At 46.4% G+C, this 17391-nt stretch overlaps 1 protein-coding gene across 4 annotated transcripts in view; it reads right to left on the reverse strand.

Annotated features, from left to right (window-relative positions):
• hhip (hedgehog interacting protein) overlaps positions 1-17391 on the reverse strand; it is a 134359-nt gene that overhangs the window by 36813 nt on the left and 80155 nt on the right. Inside the window, exon 1 of one of the 4 annotated variants that reach the window (XM_052083653.1) lies at positions 4018-4938. The exons of 1 other annotated variant lie outside the window; for it this stretch is intronic. In XM_052083653.1, coding sequence (XP_051939613.1) covers positions 4018-4332 — 315 coding nt within the window. In that variant the 5' untranslated portion in view covers positions 4333-4938. Of the gene's footprint in view, positions 1-3125; positions 3324-3760; positions 3945-4017; positions 4939-17391 lie in introns of those variants that run through there. 2 more of the 4 variants (XM_052083655.1, XM_052083656.1) reach the window with 2 other exon arrangements.

The following is a 17391-nucleotide window of genomic DNA, read 5'->3' on the forward strand; positions in this document are numbered from 1 at the left end:
TTCACTTTACTCATGTTGGAGAGGCCATCCAACCAGACGTGTCATTTTGGCAGGTTGTCATTTTTAAGGAATTCTCGCCACGTTGCATTGAGCATATAAATACAAATACTGTTGCACAAGATCTGTGTATGGGAAACATGCATGCGCTAGTCATCAGCAACTTTGCAAGACATCAGCGCACCTCGCAAGAGCTCAGTTCTGCTAGCATCAAAGGTGAACTATTTGATTTCTTTTTTTTTTTTTTTGCACCACTCATTCCGCTCAAAGACCAGCCGAGGAGAAGACAAAGAATATGCAGTGTCCAACATCACCGTAAACGTCCCAACTTGTAATCTAAGTTAACATTGTTTATGATTGCATTATAATGGTAAAATCCGGACAGTGGAGTTGACAACTTGGGCCACGGAGTGACCGGCAACCATCGGTAATCAGTTCTTACATTTGACGTGCGGTCATCGTTATTCTCGTCAAGCTTTGTTTTTTTGTTTTTGTTTTCCAAACGAGAGGATCGTAGTGGAAGTCAAGATAATGAAGTCGACAAATGTTCCCAGTAGTGCTATTAGCTAAGCAGCTAGCTGCAGAGTGACTAGCAGCTATTACTACACGTTGTCAGTACCGTATTTTCCTCACTAAAAGGCGCACTGGATTATGAGGCGCACCTTCAATGAATGGCCAATTTTGTCATTTTTTTCATAAATTGGGCGCACCGCATTATAAGACGCAATCTACAATGCATCCACTAGATGGAGCTATGCTCAAGGAAACACCAGTGGAAAGATCAGATGTCAGTAAAACTTATTGAATGAAGCAGCGACACAGTTCACTTAACCAACAGCACGTTATAACATTGACTTGTTAACGTTGAACTCTCTTACCGCTGCTCTATTTCCGTGTTCAACTGCGTCACCGATCGCCTTAAGTTTGAACTCTGCGTTGTCAGCATGTCTCGAGCAAGGAGCCATTTTTGGGTCGAAGTATTACCATAATGACCATACACAAAGCGCATCGGATTTTAAGGCGTTGTGAGCTTTTAAGAAAATGGAAGGCTTTCAGGTTCGCCTTTTAGTGTGGAAAATATGGTAAATAAAAAGACTGTTTTGGGAATTCTTTGAACAATTTGCTTGTTTTAACGCTTGTATGGTTTGATCAGTTTTTTTTTATTACTTAAAACATGACCGGCGGAGTGCCTGAACAGAAAAACATGTTTTTAAATATGAGCATTTGTCTCCACTGCCTTAAAAGGACCGCTCAATCCTCCGCACGTGTTCCTCTGTCCACCCCGCAGCGTGGTGGGCATGCCTGACCTCATGCTCTAAATTGCCTAGTGACTCCGAGTGCCGTGAGCTGGCAAAGGTTCCACGGTGAGTAGCATTGGTGCGCTCTCAGCCGTGCCCCGCATCCATATGTTGTTGGGAGAGACTCCAAATTTTCATCATCCAGAAAGCAGAACAAACAAGATTTGTGTTTGTGTCCTTTTTTTTAATCCCCCCCCCCCCCCGCCAACCTGCCAGAGGTCAAACAGCAATGTAAAGAAATTGAATAACGGTGAGGTACGACGAATGCCTTAAAATTTGGAAAATGTGGACATTTAAGTCTTCCTGTTGGAACACTTTGAATTTGAATGTTTGAGTATCACATAAAGACTCAGGATGATCTTGGGCATTTGAATCAGGTGTGTTGGAGGACGGAGACATCTAAAACAGGCTGAACAGGGGCTCTCGAAGGACCGGACTTGTGCACCCATGCTGTGGACCACACGTTTCAAAGTCATGGCCCGGGGGCAAGATCTGGCCCTCCACACCATTTAATGTGGCCCGCGAAAGCAAATCGAGCATGCCAACTTGCATGATGCTTGCTGAAGTCTGAACCAAAAATGTCATATTGTCATATCTAATCCATTGCGACAGTATTTGAACAAGCCATTATTCTTGACTTGTGATTTTAAAACAAGCTCTCCCATCAATTCCGCTGTATGTGTATAATACGTGGAGGTGGTTCAACATTTATATGGTTTTACAAAATTCACAGTCATGTCATGTCTCTGAGGGGAAACTGTAACGACAATGTGGCCCCTGACAAAAATGAGTTTGACACCCCTGCTCTAGACTGCCAAGTTAGCTTCTGTAGCTTACCGGTAGTTTAAACTCGCTAGCCACCAACTGGCTTTCTTAATATACGACTTTCAACTGGAGTCGGTGATTAGGACTTTGATTTACGTCACGCATTTGAGTCAATAAGTTGGGAAACTTGAGTACAGACAGACTGCCAAGTTAGCCTAGAACGCGACTGATGTCATTTCATACTTTTACAGCAGTCAGCCCCGCCACCCCCCACCAAAAAGTGTTTTAACAGAGCGGTTGACCTCAACATCACCTGTTGAGTTAAATTTAACATTCGAACATATTTTTAACCAAATTTGATCCTCTTTGCAGCAGTTTTAGGATATGCAACCACTCGCCAGACGTCTGAAAACAACAATTGTCATTCGGTGGCAGCGGTGATGCAGGCAACACTAAGCTCCAACAAAACACTTGTCGTCGGGGGAGTAGGTGTAAAGTTGGTTGGCAAAAAGAAGAGGGGGGGGGGACACTCCCAAAGGCATTACCACTTGGACGGGGTTGATGACTGGAGAGGGTGTGAGAGGGGTAGTGGGGTGATGTTCTTCAGCTTCTCCCATTAGCGAAACCAACAAACACAATGGCCTTGTTATTCTTTGGCCATAATCAGAATGGGCTCCATGTGTGGGCAGTGTAGCTGGGAGGAGAAGTCGACTCTTTCGACTCTTTCAAAGCCCCCACCCCAACTCCCCCATCGCTTATTTGCATGACTTGAGGAAATTAAATGATGCAATAATATGGCTTTTTTCCCGTACTGTTTGTTTACTCCCCCCCCCCCCCCCTGGCCTCCCACTACCACCCAGAGGCCCCTGAATGATTCCAGGAATAGTTTTACATGAAAATAGGCAGGGAAAGGGAGGTGAGGGGGGCATTCGAGAATGACACATTTCACGAATTTGTCAAATGTTTATATTTTGGACTGACCTACAGTCAGTACTTCAATGAAGAGTTTGGAAAATGTTCACTAAAAATGCAGTGCAGTGAAGGGTGTTTTGTTATTTTGCTTACGTTATCTTCGCCGAAGTTTCTGGGTTACGGAGAATAGTCTGGAAACCGTCGCAAAAACACGTCGCATTGGTAGTAACGTATATGATGCTGCCAAAGGTGTTAAACAGAGAGGAACAACGTTGTTTAGCTCGAAGTTTACCTTCAATGGGAAAAGTATAGACGTGGAGGGCGTTCAAGAACGTCAAATTTGTTCCGATTTTGTTGTGATTTTTGCTCGCAGATGTTTCACGTCACAAGAACAGTCTGTTAAACTTCACTTAAGACACGCACAAAGTTGCTTAAGAGTCAACGAGGACGTTGTTTAATAGTGCCTTAGGTGACGTTACGTGAAAATCGAAGCGTGAGGACCCTTTGGGCACTTTAAAAACGGCATATCTGATGAACATGTTATGGTCTCCTATTTTTGAAAGCACTCGTCAGCCAAACCAAATTCGCCGTGTAGTATCACAGATAAGATGCGTGAAAAGGTGGCAAACGGGCAGAAATATGAATTATTGAGAAAGTTACTGGTTACCTCGAAGCCTGGTTCCGTGTAGTATAACAGATAAGATGCGTGAAAGGGTGGCAAACGGGCAGAAATATGAATTATTGAGAAAGTTACTGGTTACCTCGAAGCCCGGTTCCTTATCGCTTACCTTTCGCCGGTAACCCCCTGAGTAAAGCCAAACTGTGGGAGCAGTTACCTATGGCAACAACCAGCCGACAGGTAACGTAAAATGATGCCAAATTGACGTAAACAAAACCTTTGGAAACATTCCCCCGCGTGCAAAAGTCGTTTTACGGTAAGACACGAGATGAGAGTCTGAAGGCGAACCACCACCCTCGAAAAGCACATGAAAACAGAATGACGAAGGTCGTAAAAAGCCCCCAACGTTGCTACTGTAAAACTTACCCGGGCATCCCTGCGCTGCGCGATCTGATATGCGGCTCTTCTGGTGGGACAGCAGGACACTCGTGGGTAGAGCCGGTGGCAAACTTCGCCTCCACTGCCGGTGGACGCGGAGGTGGTCGTGGAGCCAGCGCCACCACCGCCGTCCAGGAGCACTTTCCTCTCCCGCTTCTTGAGGCGCTTGGGCAGGCTGCCGTCGTAGCAGCGTCGCCGCCTGGCGCTCAGTTCGCCGCCGCGCTCGGGTCCGAATTTGGCGTCGCCACACTCCCAAACATTGACAGCGATGGCCAGCACCAGCACGAATTGCAAGTGCTTCATTGTTTTTTTGTTTGTTTTTAAAACAACTTTGGAGGAAGAGTCAGAAAGATCCAAGCAAATAAATCCACAATATTTCCAAAAATAGGCGGATACACCGAATAATAAAACAATCTCTTATATTAGAACGCTGTGTATGTGGGAGTTTATTACATTTACAAGTACAAGCATGCTGCAGGTGTCTGTCTTCTAATAATAACAAATACGAGCCGTTTCCAAGAAAACAGCAAAAAAAAGGGACTCATTTATCCAGAAAAGCAGAGCCCGGGCGTCCCTTGCGTATGATAATAATCATAATTGTAATCCCTCGGTCTGTTGATGCATTGAGGAAAAAAATTAAACCAAGGAAAACAGACAGTACAAGTTCCTTCTTCTTTTCCGCAAGTCCTCAGAAGCGCTCACATGGTTTGCCCGTGCGCTTTCCTCCTTCTTTTTAACAAGCGCGCGAGAAGAGCGCCGTGACGTTTTCGTGCCGGGGGCGCGCAGCAGTACACGCACACGCGCGCACGCACTCGCGCGCGCGCGCACACAAACACACGTACACACACACAGACACACTTCGGTCGACGGTCATCTGGCTGCAGGGAAGAGTGAGTGCGCGCTTTAGAACACACACACGCACACAACGTAATAGTCCAATATTTCCGTTGTTGGCATTTAGGTCAAATAAAACCTTTTTGTAATGTGTCTCACATACGGCAATATTGATCCACAGTGCAATTATGACATCCATTTACAAAAATATGCAAGGATATTGGCTATAATATGTGCTATTATAGTTCTTTAAATGCATTATTCATGAGTATTCATTCTTCCACCAGGAAAAAATATATATAACTGGAAGTGATCTTTTGGAAGGTCAAGTTGTGGACGCCATAAAAGCTTTATTTCAACTCAACAGGTGTTCATCATTGTCGGTCAAGTTGAAAAATACACCAACTCCCACTTGAGGCTGAACTAAAGTGAGTGGTGTTAAGTCAGGCGAGACTCAATGTCGTATATTTTGCCACATTGTCATTGGTCGTGCAAGTGTAAAAAGAAGTTCACCATTGTTGAGGGGCGTGACGAAGGGGAATCCGGCTGGGAACAACGGCGATTAGGTCTGTAAAAATTACCCCCCCCCCCCAACGCAGCCTTTTTTAGGGGGCTTTAAAAAACTGTCATTCGTCCCAGGCATTCAATGTCCTTTGCCCACTGATGAACGGCATCGGTTTATTACCCAAAAATTCCCCTCTCATAAAAGACGAATTGATACATATCTCGATACAGGTGGTGCGACATGATTCACGGATGGTTGTCTTCTTTTTAAAATAATCTTTGGGCTTTCACTTGTTTAGCACTTTTCTACCTTCAAGGTACTCGCAGGGCTTTCGCAGCAATTCCTCATTTACCTACTGCAGTGTTTCATCTTGTCAAGAGGAGTTTTATATCAGTCTAACTAACATTGCATACCACACCATTGGGTCAAAATGTTGCCCTCTTGGCATCCATTGTAGCCCGGTCATCCTGGAAGGGGGATTCACCCATCTGCGGCCCCATTTCAAGGTTTCTCATCGCCCCCCCCCCCCCCCCCCACACACACACACACACTCACACATGATTTTTTGCATGCATGTAAAGCTCTTTAAGACTTTAGTTCAGTATCTTGTTCAAGCGCACTCAGACCAGGTCACAAGGGTCACCTTCGGCTTGGGAGATGACCACTCTATCACCCGAGCCAACGATCCACTCTGGTACGGTTAAATAAGTAAACCAGTAATTGGGAACAAAATATTGTTTGTGTTTGTGAGTGTGTGTATACAGTCAAACCTCGCTTTTGAAACGTCTTGCTTCTCGACCAATTCAGTTTTCGACCAAAAATTTCGATTTTTTTTTTTATGCCTCGGATGACAAAGAAATTTCGGTTCTCGGACAAACTGAGCACACTTGAATGCACCATTTGACTCCTCTCGCCTTCCTTACACAGGGAAGTGACGCTTCCTAGGGTAGACGAGGAAGTGACGCTTCCTTGTGTTGCTTTCCATTGTGAGCAGACGTGTTCAATAAACATTTTTATTTTAAAAAGAGCGAGGTTTCGGTTTTCGAACGATTCTGTTATCGAACAGCATTGGGGAACAGATTATGGACGAAAAACGAGGTTTGACTGTATATATAAATATATAAGTTCAGTCAGATTCAACCGCATCACTTGGTGTGTGCCAGGCTTTACAGAGCCAAGTCCACAAACGTGCGGATTCACCTTGGCAAGTGCAGAAGATCCAAGAAAAAAAGTGCACCGATCACTTTGACCAAGTGACTCCACTGCTTGGCATTTGTCTGGTTTCATCTTATGTGCCTTTGTTTATCTTGATACCACCCTCAATGTGGGACAAATCCCCTTTCAGTCGCCCTGAGGAGTCACAGTCATCCAAGAGGTGATGACCATGGCGATTACGGGAAACAAGGCCTCCAATTTTTTGTTCTTTGTGAATTGGCACCTGTTCTTACTTGGGGGTCTCCACTTCTAGGAGGGGGGTCTGGTTTGATTGTGGGCAATTATGGAAATGAGGAAGATGCACCCCCATGGTACCCCGACCTTCTGCATTCCCCCTCCTTTGTACACACCTACAAAAAGAATACAAATACCAACAAATCTGGGGGGAAACATTCCCACCCTCTGCATTATTTCCATTACCGAGCTTGTTTCAGGCAATGTAGCTATTCATGTAGTTGTTTTTAAGCCACAATCCCCCCCGCATCATCCCGGCGTAATCAGTGCACCCCTACCCCTTTGCTCATGCCATCAAAAACAAAAACATCCCAGGCTTCTGCATTGTTTACCATCGCAAAGCCTTAGTCAGTGCAGTTCAGCTCTGCCCGTATGTTTTTTTAATGCTACGCACCCCTTTAGCATCGTAACATAGTTGGTGCACATCCTCTCTTTTGCGCACCATGTTAAGAACAAGACAAAAGCAACCATCGCAACAAGCGAAAAATACTTGCACCAATGCTTTTGTGAAGCCGCAGACCACTTAAAACATCCCCCATAAAGACGGCGCACCCCCTTTCCCTTGTGCGCCCCCTAAAGAAACAAAACATAAAACATTCCTATCATGTTAATCCTGAATATTAGACAGCTTGTTTCCGTATAATGAAACTTTTCACATTAATTTTGAGAGCCGTAACCACCTTCAGCATCTTAACACAGCCGGTGCACCCACTTTCCTTTGTGCACCAGCACAAAAACTTTTCAACTAAGGGGAACCCCCCCACAACCCCTACATGCTTTACATTTGCCAATATTTATATTTGCGAGTATAATTCAGCTCTTCTTGTACCATTGTCAAGTCGCGCACCAGCTTGAACTTCCTGAAGTAGTTGCTGCACCATTTAAAACATCCCACACTTATAGCACCTCAGTTCAATGTAATGCAATCTTGTGTGTTACAAAAAATATATATATATTACATATCTATATATTAAATAGATTAGATTATGTATTATATATTCATGCCCTGCCGCCCTGTTAAAATTCCAATGCAGTTGGCACCCACCCTCTCCTTTACGCAGCCCTTCAAGAACTAAAGAAGAATATCTCCACCGTCTTCATTCCACACTAAAAAAAAATGATGGGTTCTTTTCCTAACTCACTCGCTGGGTAGCTGTGGATTTTAAACAGGTTTGTTAATTTTACCCCAAATTGTGTTTATTACTTTTGAATTTTTGTACAAAAATTGGATTGTTTTGTCCAAAACAACCCAGAAAATTGGGTCAGGTTGACCCAAGTAGCGAGTCAATACATTTTTGATCCAAATGGGGTTGTGTTTGATCGAGCAGTTTTAAGAGAGTGGTAACCTTAAATCATCCGCTTTACAGATTAATGGTTGATATCTTGAACCAACGTGCTTGGTCAGATCCTCAATCCATTGTGCTGGGAATAAATAACACAGGACCCTTTTGAACCCAGCTCTGGGTTAGTTTTTACTTAGTTTTAAGAGTGTACAGTAGCTAGTCTGTTTCAGCCTCATGCATCTATTCACACACTTTTTTATTTAAACCTCGCACCACAGTCAACATCTCAACAAAGCTGGCATACCCCCCCCCCCTTTTCTGTACGCATGCCACTCTTAAAAACATAACAAAAATTATTATAAATATCTATTATTATTAAACCAGGTCACGCCTGGGCACTTTTCATGTGGTGCCACCCCGGTGGGGGTTGCGCACACCACCATTTAGGTTAACTCTGTTGTCGAGCTCGCAGAGGGTTTGTAGTTTCAGTTTAGGAGTGCACGATGAAAAAACATGTGGGATGCAGATGTGGAGCAGAGGGGAGCACATCTGCTGAGAGATAGATCATTGCGCTCACACACACACACACACACACACACACACGCACACACACACACGCACGCACACACACACACACGCACACACACACACACTGAGCGTGTGTCTTGTCTTGCAAAACTCTCAATTTCCAAAGCAGTCTCATTCCTGCTTGTTGTCTTGCAATTTTATTGCAATTGCTACATCGGCAACACGTAAAAGAATTCCAAAGCTTCCTTTCTGCATTCCCTCTCCACCCAATAGCAAACGCGGTTACTTGTGCCAAGTGCCAAAGTGTGAAGGATGGGGGATGTTTGTTTTGATGTTGCTGTTATGTTAGCTAGCCACAGTACACAAAAATGACAAAGTTTTATAGACATTGAATGCAATGTCTATGAAACTAAAAAGTTGGTCGAGTCATTCAATCAAGTCCTAATCCGTATTAAAATACAGATGGATTGATTTATGGCCAGACAGTTAGCTAGATGGTTAGCTGGCCAGCTAGCCAGCTAACAGACAGACAGACAGATGGCTAGATGGATAGATAGCTGAACCGTGTACTATATTTTTTCATATAACAATCAAAAAAGGAGAACACTTGTTACCTTGCAAAAGCTAGGAAGCCACAACATACTGTACATGTGAGCTAGCCGTGCGCATGGCTCCCAAGCAACGTCTCGTGGCCTTGGTGCAGAATCATCATCGTCATCATCATTATCATCATCATGGGGGCCATGTTGGCTGAGGTGACTGACCCATCAAAGGTCATGGAAAGCATTGACATTAGCTTAGCATCATCTGAGTCACGTTGCCTCCTCATAAGCAGCAGCGAAGAGCATTTGGATAAACTGTAAAACTTTCCCAACAGTTTCAAGCCGAGTTTAATTCCCTGCCTTATTTCTGCTGGGTCAGTGCGGAAGTTCTCCTGTATTTCTGTGAGGGCAATCCCAGAGGTTGCTGTTTAGCTCATCGCCAAGACCACAAGGTCGGAGCGGCCCCAGACTGAGTCATGTCGTGATCCTTGTCTTCTTCCATTGTTTGCCTCATAACTCAGACTAATGACAGAGCAACCATTTGTGCTTTCACAAAAACCGCAAGTGGAAACCGTCAAACCTCGGTTTAGTCAGCTCGCCCTCTTGTTAGATGGTGTAAAGAATGTCAACTGAGAACAGGATTATTCACTAACTTCAATGGTTAGTATTTATGAAACGACCCAATATTAACTTTAAATATAACTTATATAAGAACACAAGAAAATTAGTAACAAATAAAGGAATCATATACGGTATTAAAATAATATCAATACAAAATATAAATGCAAATAAATAATTAAATTGGCACACACTTTTCATTGAAGGCTGACAGAAGGCCAAATCAAAAATCATGATTCATTTAAGATTAACCCTCCAGCCCAATTGCACAACAGTTACGGCATTTAAGCGTGGCCTCATCCAGAGTTTGATACTAAACGCATTCTAGCCTTTTCCGCAAGCCAGCCGGCATGACATCATACATTGGCCGTCCCACAGCTCGGTTCTCAGCAGCACACACCAGCGTTGGATGACTCTCGCACCTTGGTTTTAACGTTTGGCAATTGTCTCCGCCTGGAGGCATCCAGTGCCATTAATAGCCTTTAATGAGCCCGGACCATCTGTTTATGAACGCTTCGGGGAGTTGCGGTGACGCAAAATGAGATCCAGTAGCCCCCTTTTCCCCCAGCTGTGTGAACAGTCCGGAATACAGCAGGACATTTAAACGCACCATCATGCGCGCTGAGTCAGCCCGGGCTGCCTGCCCGATGTCAACAGTCACTAAATCAGCCACTCGACGTGCTGGACCACACCGGCTTCACCTTTCGATCCTTCCCCCTTACCACCCCGGAGTGTCCTCGGGTCGTGTTTGACTGAAGTGTACACACGGCGTGACTAAGTCCAGCCACCCAAGGCTGCCTGGCGCACTGGCACGAGATGTTTGGGCCTCAACACCGCGCAAACGCGGCAAGTGGGGGGGAGGGGTACAGGGGGGAGTTGCTGCGTTGGAGACCCCTGGGAAATGGCGACTGGGCAAAGTTTCCACTAAGCTTGGCTTGTGATTCCATGGTGGGATGGCTATCGCTGCTGTAGCAGTTTTGCCACTGGAAGGGTTCAACAGCCACATTTTTTGTCACAGCCTTTAGTTTGTGGGTGTTTCAACTTATCCAGGCGAAAGAGTTAAACACCCATACTTCTCTCTGTGAAAGTGTGCCGGACTCACACTTTCCCTGTTCTTTGGTTGGCTTGATAGTTTGTTCGGTCATTAGTTAGTGAGCATGCTGATTAGCTCACTCCTTCATTACTTTTATAGTTGCCTCATTAGTTAGCTAGCTGCTATGCTGTATGGCTATTAGCATCTATCCTATGAATGTATAGATTGATTTATTTATCATCACACAAAAAAGTTAGTTTGTGCCCTGTTCAAATTTTTAGCAATCAGCAATAAAACTGAAAACTGCAGAAAACAATCTTTTTGTGAAAAGATCTATTTTAGACACAAGTACTAAGGCTAATAGTTTTTACACTAATGATGTCTCAAACATATGAACAGTCCTTCTCTTCAACACAATATCGACACGGAAAATGTGTTTATGGCAAAATAATGTATTGGCGATGAAAACAATTTGCAGACTATTTGGCAGTAGTAGTATTTAGTAGTGTGTGTTCGTGCATGTGTGCTCTGGATGTGTATCCCTGTGTATCCCAGCATTACATCATCACGGCTACTTCTAAATTTAAATAATCTGTCTTCTTTTCTTTTTTTCCGTCATTTTTGTTGTACTGTAGTAGATTTAACGAGACAAACACGTTGATTAATTAATTACAAACTGCTTCTAACGGTCACGACTTAATCCCCCCCCACCCCCCATTGTTTTTGGAATGTACATATCGGTTTGACACATGGTGATGCCACCCAAGAGATACAAAGCTACCATTGAGTTAATGTTTTTATTTCCTAACTTTCAAACCACAGTTGGCCAAGATTTTTCTCCGACCACTCCCAAAGAAAAACGTAGTTGACGGCGATTGACATCAACGGCTCTCCTCGTTTACGATGCTTAAAGAGTTAATAAAGCAAATATATGTTGTTTTGAATACACAAGGTGCAATTGTATGTATCTTTACTTTGAACACATTATTTTTTCCCTCCAATGCATTTCAATGAGCGTCAATGACAGTATATGCGAATTTTCGCAATTTGCGGGCCATGCAGTGGCGCCAGTATTCTCAAGTATTCCAAAATATTATATATAATGGGAGTGTATAGCTCCAAAAATTCTGCAAAGGGATGCTTTTAGATGAATCAACGCCGCCCTGCCCCCATATCCCTATGAGGCCAACGGAAAGCGATTTTCCTTCCTACTTGTGGACTCCAAGGTGGTCTCGTGATGGCGTTTATCGGGATGATTGGTCTGAAGGCTCGTCTCGGCGTGATTCCTTTTCCTTCTCGGACCTTCTCAGGTTTTTCTAACTTTGTGGTCGCATGTCAAGCCCCAGGTGACACCGCCCCCGCGGCGAGATCGTCTTACACTCAGAATTTTCATACCGCGGCTTTGGGGTCTCATCGGAAAAGGATTTGATGGAAGCTTTGACGCGACATCTGAACAATGTGCCAGATTTGCTACCGCTGGGCTTCCCCCCATCACCACTTCTCGCTTCCTCTCTAGTCTGACGTCAACACCTTTCATGATTTATGGTCAGCCCTTGCCGTTATTGTTACGATTATTATTCACCGTGTATCCACTGACGCTCGACAGGCTTATGCATAATGCGCTTTAATACCTCCTCCAGGAGGTAAGGTTCTCATTAGGACCGAAGGACAGAGGGAGTGGGGGACGTGGGGTAAAGTGTGTGTGTGTGTGTGTGTGTGTGTGTGTGTTAGTATGTGACGGAGGGGGGGCAGGGGGGGGGGGTTGAAGGTGGACTCCTCACTGAGGTCGGAGTCAGTTTTTGAGCATGTGCGCAGGTTACTGGGAGGTTATCAGTTCAAACCCGAGTTCAATTACGCAGCAACCTACCACAGTCACAACCCCCCCCCCCCCCCCTTAAACCGCACATGGTGCAGCCAAACGTAAGGAAATACGTTTACTGCTTTTCTACTTTTAGGGTTTTTTTTGGTTTTGGGGGGGAATTCTCCATCTTCTTTCTGGGATATTCTCTGATCAAGTGGCTCATCTGTTGAAGGTTTTAAAATGGCTTGTTTTGTATTGTTCGGAAATTATGTTTAAGTAAAAAAAACGAAAAAAAATTATGTTGGAAAATCTTTTTTTAAAATCATTTGCCGATCTATTACCTGATGTCTTTTAAGAAACAGCTTAGGAAAAAATGAAACATAATTTTTTTAACAGAAAATAATTTTTAAAAAGTAAGAAATGTTTTAAAATTCAAAACGATTACCCATCCATCCATCCATCATCATCTACCGCTTATCCGGGGCCGGGTCGCGGGGGCAACAGCTTTAGCAGGGAAGCCCAGACTTCCCTCTCCCTAGCTACTTCTTCCAGCTCTCCCCGGGGGATCCCGAGTCGTTCCCAGGCAAGCTGGGTGACATAGTCTCTCCAGCGTGTCCTGGGTCTTCCTCGGGTTCTTCTCCCTGTGGGACATGACCGGAACACCTCACCGGGGAGGCGCTCAGGAGGCATCCGAATCAGATGCCCAAGCCACCTCATCTGGCTCCTCTCGATGTGGAGGAGAAGCGGCTCGACTCTGAGTCCCTCCCGGATGACTGAGATTCTCACCTTATCTCTAAGGGAGAGCCCGGACACCCTGCGGAGAAAACTCATTTCAGCCGCTTGTATCCGGGATCTCGTTCTTTCGGTCACGACCCATAGCTCGTGACCATAGGTGAGGGTTGGGACGTAGATCGACCGGTAAATTGAGAGCTTTGCCCTTTGGCTCAGCTCCTTCTTTACCACGACAGACCGATACAACGTCCGCATCACAGCAGACGCTGCACCGATCCGCCTGTCGATCTCTCGCTCCCTCCTGCCCTCACTCGTGAACAAGACCCCAAGATACTTAAACTCCTCCACTTGGGGCAAGATCTCCCCTCCGACCCGGAGGGGGCACTCCACCCTTTTCTGACTGAGGACCACGGTTTCAGATTTGGAGGTGCTGATTTTCATCCCAACCGCTTCACACTCGGCTGCGAAACGCTCCAGTGAGAGTTGGAGAGCCCCGTTTGAAGGAGCCAACAGCACCACATCATCTGCAAAAAGCAGGGATGTAATACTGAGGCCCCCAAAACGGACCCCCTCAACGCTTCGGCTGCGCCTAGAAATTCTGTCCATAAAGGTTATGAACAGAATCGGCGACAAAGGGCAGCCTTGGCGGAGTCCTACCTCCACTGGAAACGATTCCGACTTACTGCCGGCAATGCGAACCAAACTCTGACATCGGTGGTATAGTGACCGAACAGCCCGTATCAGGGGGTTCGGTATCCCATACCCACGAAGCACCCCCCACAGAACTCCCCGAGGGACACGGTCAAACGCCTTCTCCAAGTCCACAAAACACATGTAGACTGGTTGGGCGAATTCCCACATACCCTCAAGGACCCTGCTAAGGGTGTAGAGCTGGTCCACTGTTCCACGGCCGGGACGAAAACCACACTGCTCCTCCTCAATCTGAGGCTCGACTTCCTGACGGACCCTCCTCTCCAGCATCCCTGAATAGACCTTACCAGGGAGGCTGAGGAGTGTGATCCTCTGTAGTTGGAACACACCCTCCGGTTCCCCTTTTTAAAAAGAGGGACTACCACCCCGGTCTGCCAATCCAGAGGCACTCTCCCTGTTGTCCATGCGATGTTGCAGAGGCGTGTCAACCAGGACAGCCCCACAACATCCAGAGCCTTGAGGAACTCCGGGCGGATCTCATCCACCCCTGGGGCCTTGCCACCGAGGAGCTTTTTAACCACATCGGTGACTTCAACCACAGAGATAGGAGAGCCCACCTCAGAGTCCCAAGGCTCTGCTTCCTCCAAGGAAGGCGTGTTGGTGGAGTTGAGGAGGTCTTTGAAGTACTCTGCCCACCGGTTCACAACGTCCCGAGTCGAAGTCAGCAGCGCCCCATCCCCACTGTACACAGTGTTAGTGGTGCACTGCTTCCCCCTCCTGAGACGTCGGATGGTGGACCAGAATTTCCTCTAAGCCGTCCGGAAGTCGGCTTCCATGGTCTCACCGAACTCTTCCCACGCTCGGGTTTTTGCCTCGGCGACCACCGAAGCCGCGGCCCGCTTGGCCAATCGATACCCGTCAGCTGCCTCTGGGGTCCCACAGGCCATAAAGGCTCGATAGGACTCCTTCTTCAGCTTGACGGCATGCCTTACTGCTGGTGTCCACCAGCGAGTACGGGGGTTGCCGCCACGACAGGCACCAACCACCTTACGGCCACAACTCAGATTGGCCGCCTCAACAATAGAGGCACGGAACATGGTCCACTCGGGCTCAATGTCCCCCGCCTCCCCCGGAACATGGGAAAAGCTCTGTCGGAGGTGGGAGTTGAAACTCCTTCTGACAGGGGATTCCGCCAGACGCTCCCAACAAACCCTCACAATACGTTTGGGTCTGCCAGGACGGACCGGCATCTTCCCCCACCATCGGAGCCTACTCACCACCAGGTGGTGATCAGTTGACAGCTCCGCCCCTCTCTTCACCCGAGTGTCCAGAACATGCGGCCGCAAATCCGATGATACAACTACAAAGTCGATCATCGAACTGCGGCCTAGGGTGTCCTGGTGCCAAGTGCACATATGGACACTCTTATGTTTGAACAAGGTGTTCGTTATGGACAATCCGTGACGAGCACAGAAGTCCAATAACAAAACACCACTCGGGTTCTGATCGGGGGGGGGCGTTCCTCCCAATCACGCCCCTCCAGGTCTCACTGTCATTGCCCACGTGAGCATTGAAGTCCCCCAGCAGAACAAGGGAGTCCCCAGCAGGACTACTCTCCAGCACACCCTCCAGGGACTCCAAAAAGGGTGGGTATGCTGAGCTGCTGTTTGGTGCATATGCACAAACAACAGTCAGGACCCGTCCACCCACCCGAAGGCGGAGGGAGGCAACCCTCTCGTCTACCGGTGTGAACCCCAATGTACAGGCACTGAGCCGGGGGGCAATGAGTATGCCCACACCTGCTCTGCGCCTCTCACCGTGAGCAACTCCAGAGTGGAAGAGAGTCCAACCCCTCTCGAGAGAACTGGTACCAGAACCCAGGCTGTGTGTGGAGGCAAGTCCGACTATATCCAGTCGGAAATTCTCTGCCTCACACACCAGCTCGGGCTCCTTCCCTGCCAGAGAGGTGACATTCCATGTCCCAAGAGCTAGCTTCTGCAGCCGAGGATCGGACCGCCAGGGTCCCCGCCTTTGGCTGCCGCCCAGCTCACATTGCACCCGACCCCTTTGGCCCCTCTCATGGGTGGTGAGCCCATGGGAAGGGGGACCCACGTTGCCTCTTCGGGCTGTGCCCGGCCGGGGCCCATGGGTGTAGGCCCGGCCACCAGGCGCTTGCCAACGAGCCCCACCTCCAGGCCTGGCTCCAGAGGGGGGCCCCGGTGACCCGCGTCCGGGCAAGGGAAACCGAGATCCATTTATCGTAATCATCATTGGGGTCTTTGAGCCGTGCTTTGTCTGGCCCCTCACCTAGAACCTGTTTGCCACGGGTGACCCTGCCAGGGGCATAAAGCCCCAGACAACTTAGCTTCTAGGATCATTGGGACACACAAACCCCTCCACCACGGTAAGGTGACGACTCACGGAGGGGACATAGGGAAACAGTTAAAAATAAAGTCATTATGTACTGTACAATAAACAAGGAATAATAAATAAAAATTTAACGTTTTTAAATTCAAACTTCGTATTTTTACGTTAATCATTTTTGAAAATAAGCCAAAATAATCTACACAATATATGCCAACATTAAATAAAATTATTTATTGATTTTATATTTATAATTGTTTGATTTTTTTCTGAATATCTCTGTCACGTTGTACCCGAAGCGATAGAATAATCGCTTCGTGTACAACAAAAAAACTAGGAGTGGATCCCCGAAATAGCAGACAAGGGAAAAGGTTTGTCAGAGAACAAAGGAGGTTTAATACAAACACAAAATACCTGTCCGGGCGGACAACAAAAGGCACTGGTCAACAATAAGGACCAGGAAATAATTTAGGAAACAACAGAAAACACGAGCGGAAAAAATAGCCAGGAGACTCTATAGGTGAACGAGATAATCTTATACGAGCGAATATAAAGACGCGCAATTACAGCCACAAGGCTTCAAGGCAATGAATGGATTGGGAATAAGCGAGAGAATTGGCACGGCGTTGAATACTCCGGCAGTGAGTCGACTGCCAGAGCGCCCAAATAAAACATTTGTAATTAGTCCCTAATGGGTGACAGGTGTGCAGGTGGCAAACAGGGCCTGCCCCCTGCTGGCAAACACGGCACATGACAATCTCACAAAGATTTTGAATTAAAATTGGGAAATGACATGTTCAAATTGAAATACAGAACCATGTAAAAGTTTGTTTTTTCGGTGAATTACACAGTCAAGTGTGTGACAGGATTTAAAAATAACTTCACTTGCTATTTATTCATTTTAAAAAAATCAAGGACAAACTTAAAAGGTCAAGTCAAAAATCAAAGTTTAAGGTTACATTTAGAGAGTGTCCACATTTTTCCATCCATGTGAAACGAGCCAATGTTTCTCTCTCTCACTG

The sequence above is a fragment of the Hippocampus zosterae genome, chromosome 13 (genome assembly GCF_025434085.1).
Source record: "Hippocampus zosterae strain Florida chromosome 13, ASM2543408v3, whole genome shotgun sequence".
NCBI classification, from domain to species: domain Eukaryota; kingdom Metazoa; phylum Chordata; class Actinopteri; order Syngnathiformes; family Syngnathidae; genus Hippocampus; species Hippocampus zosterae.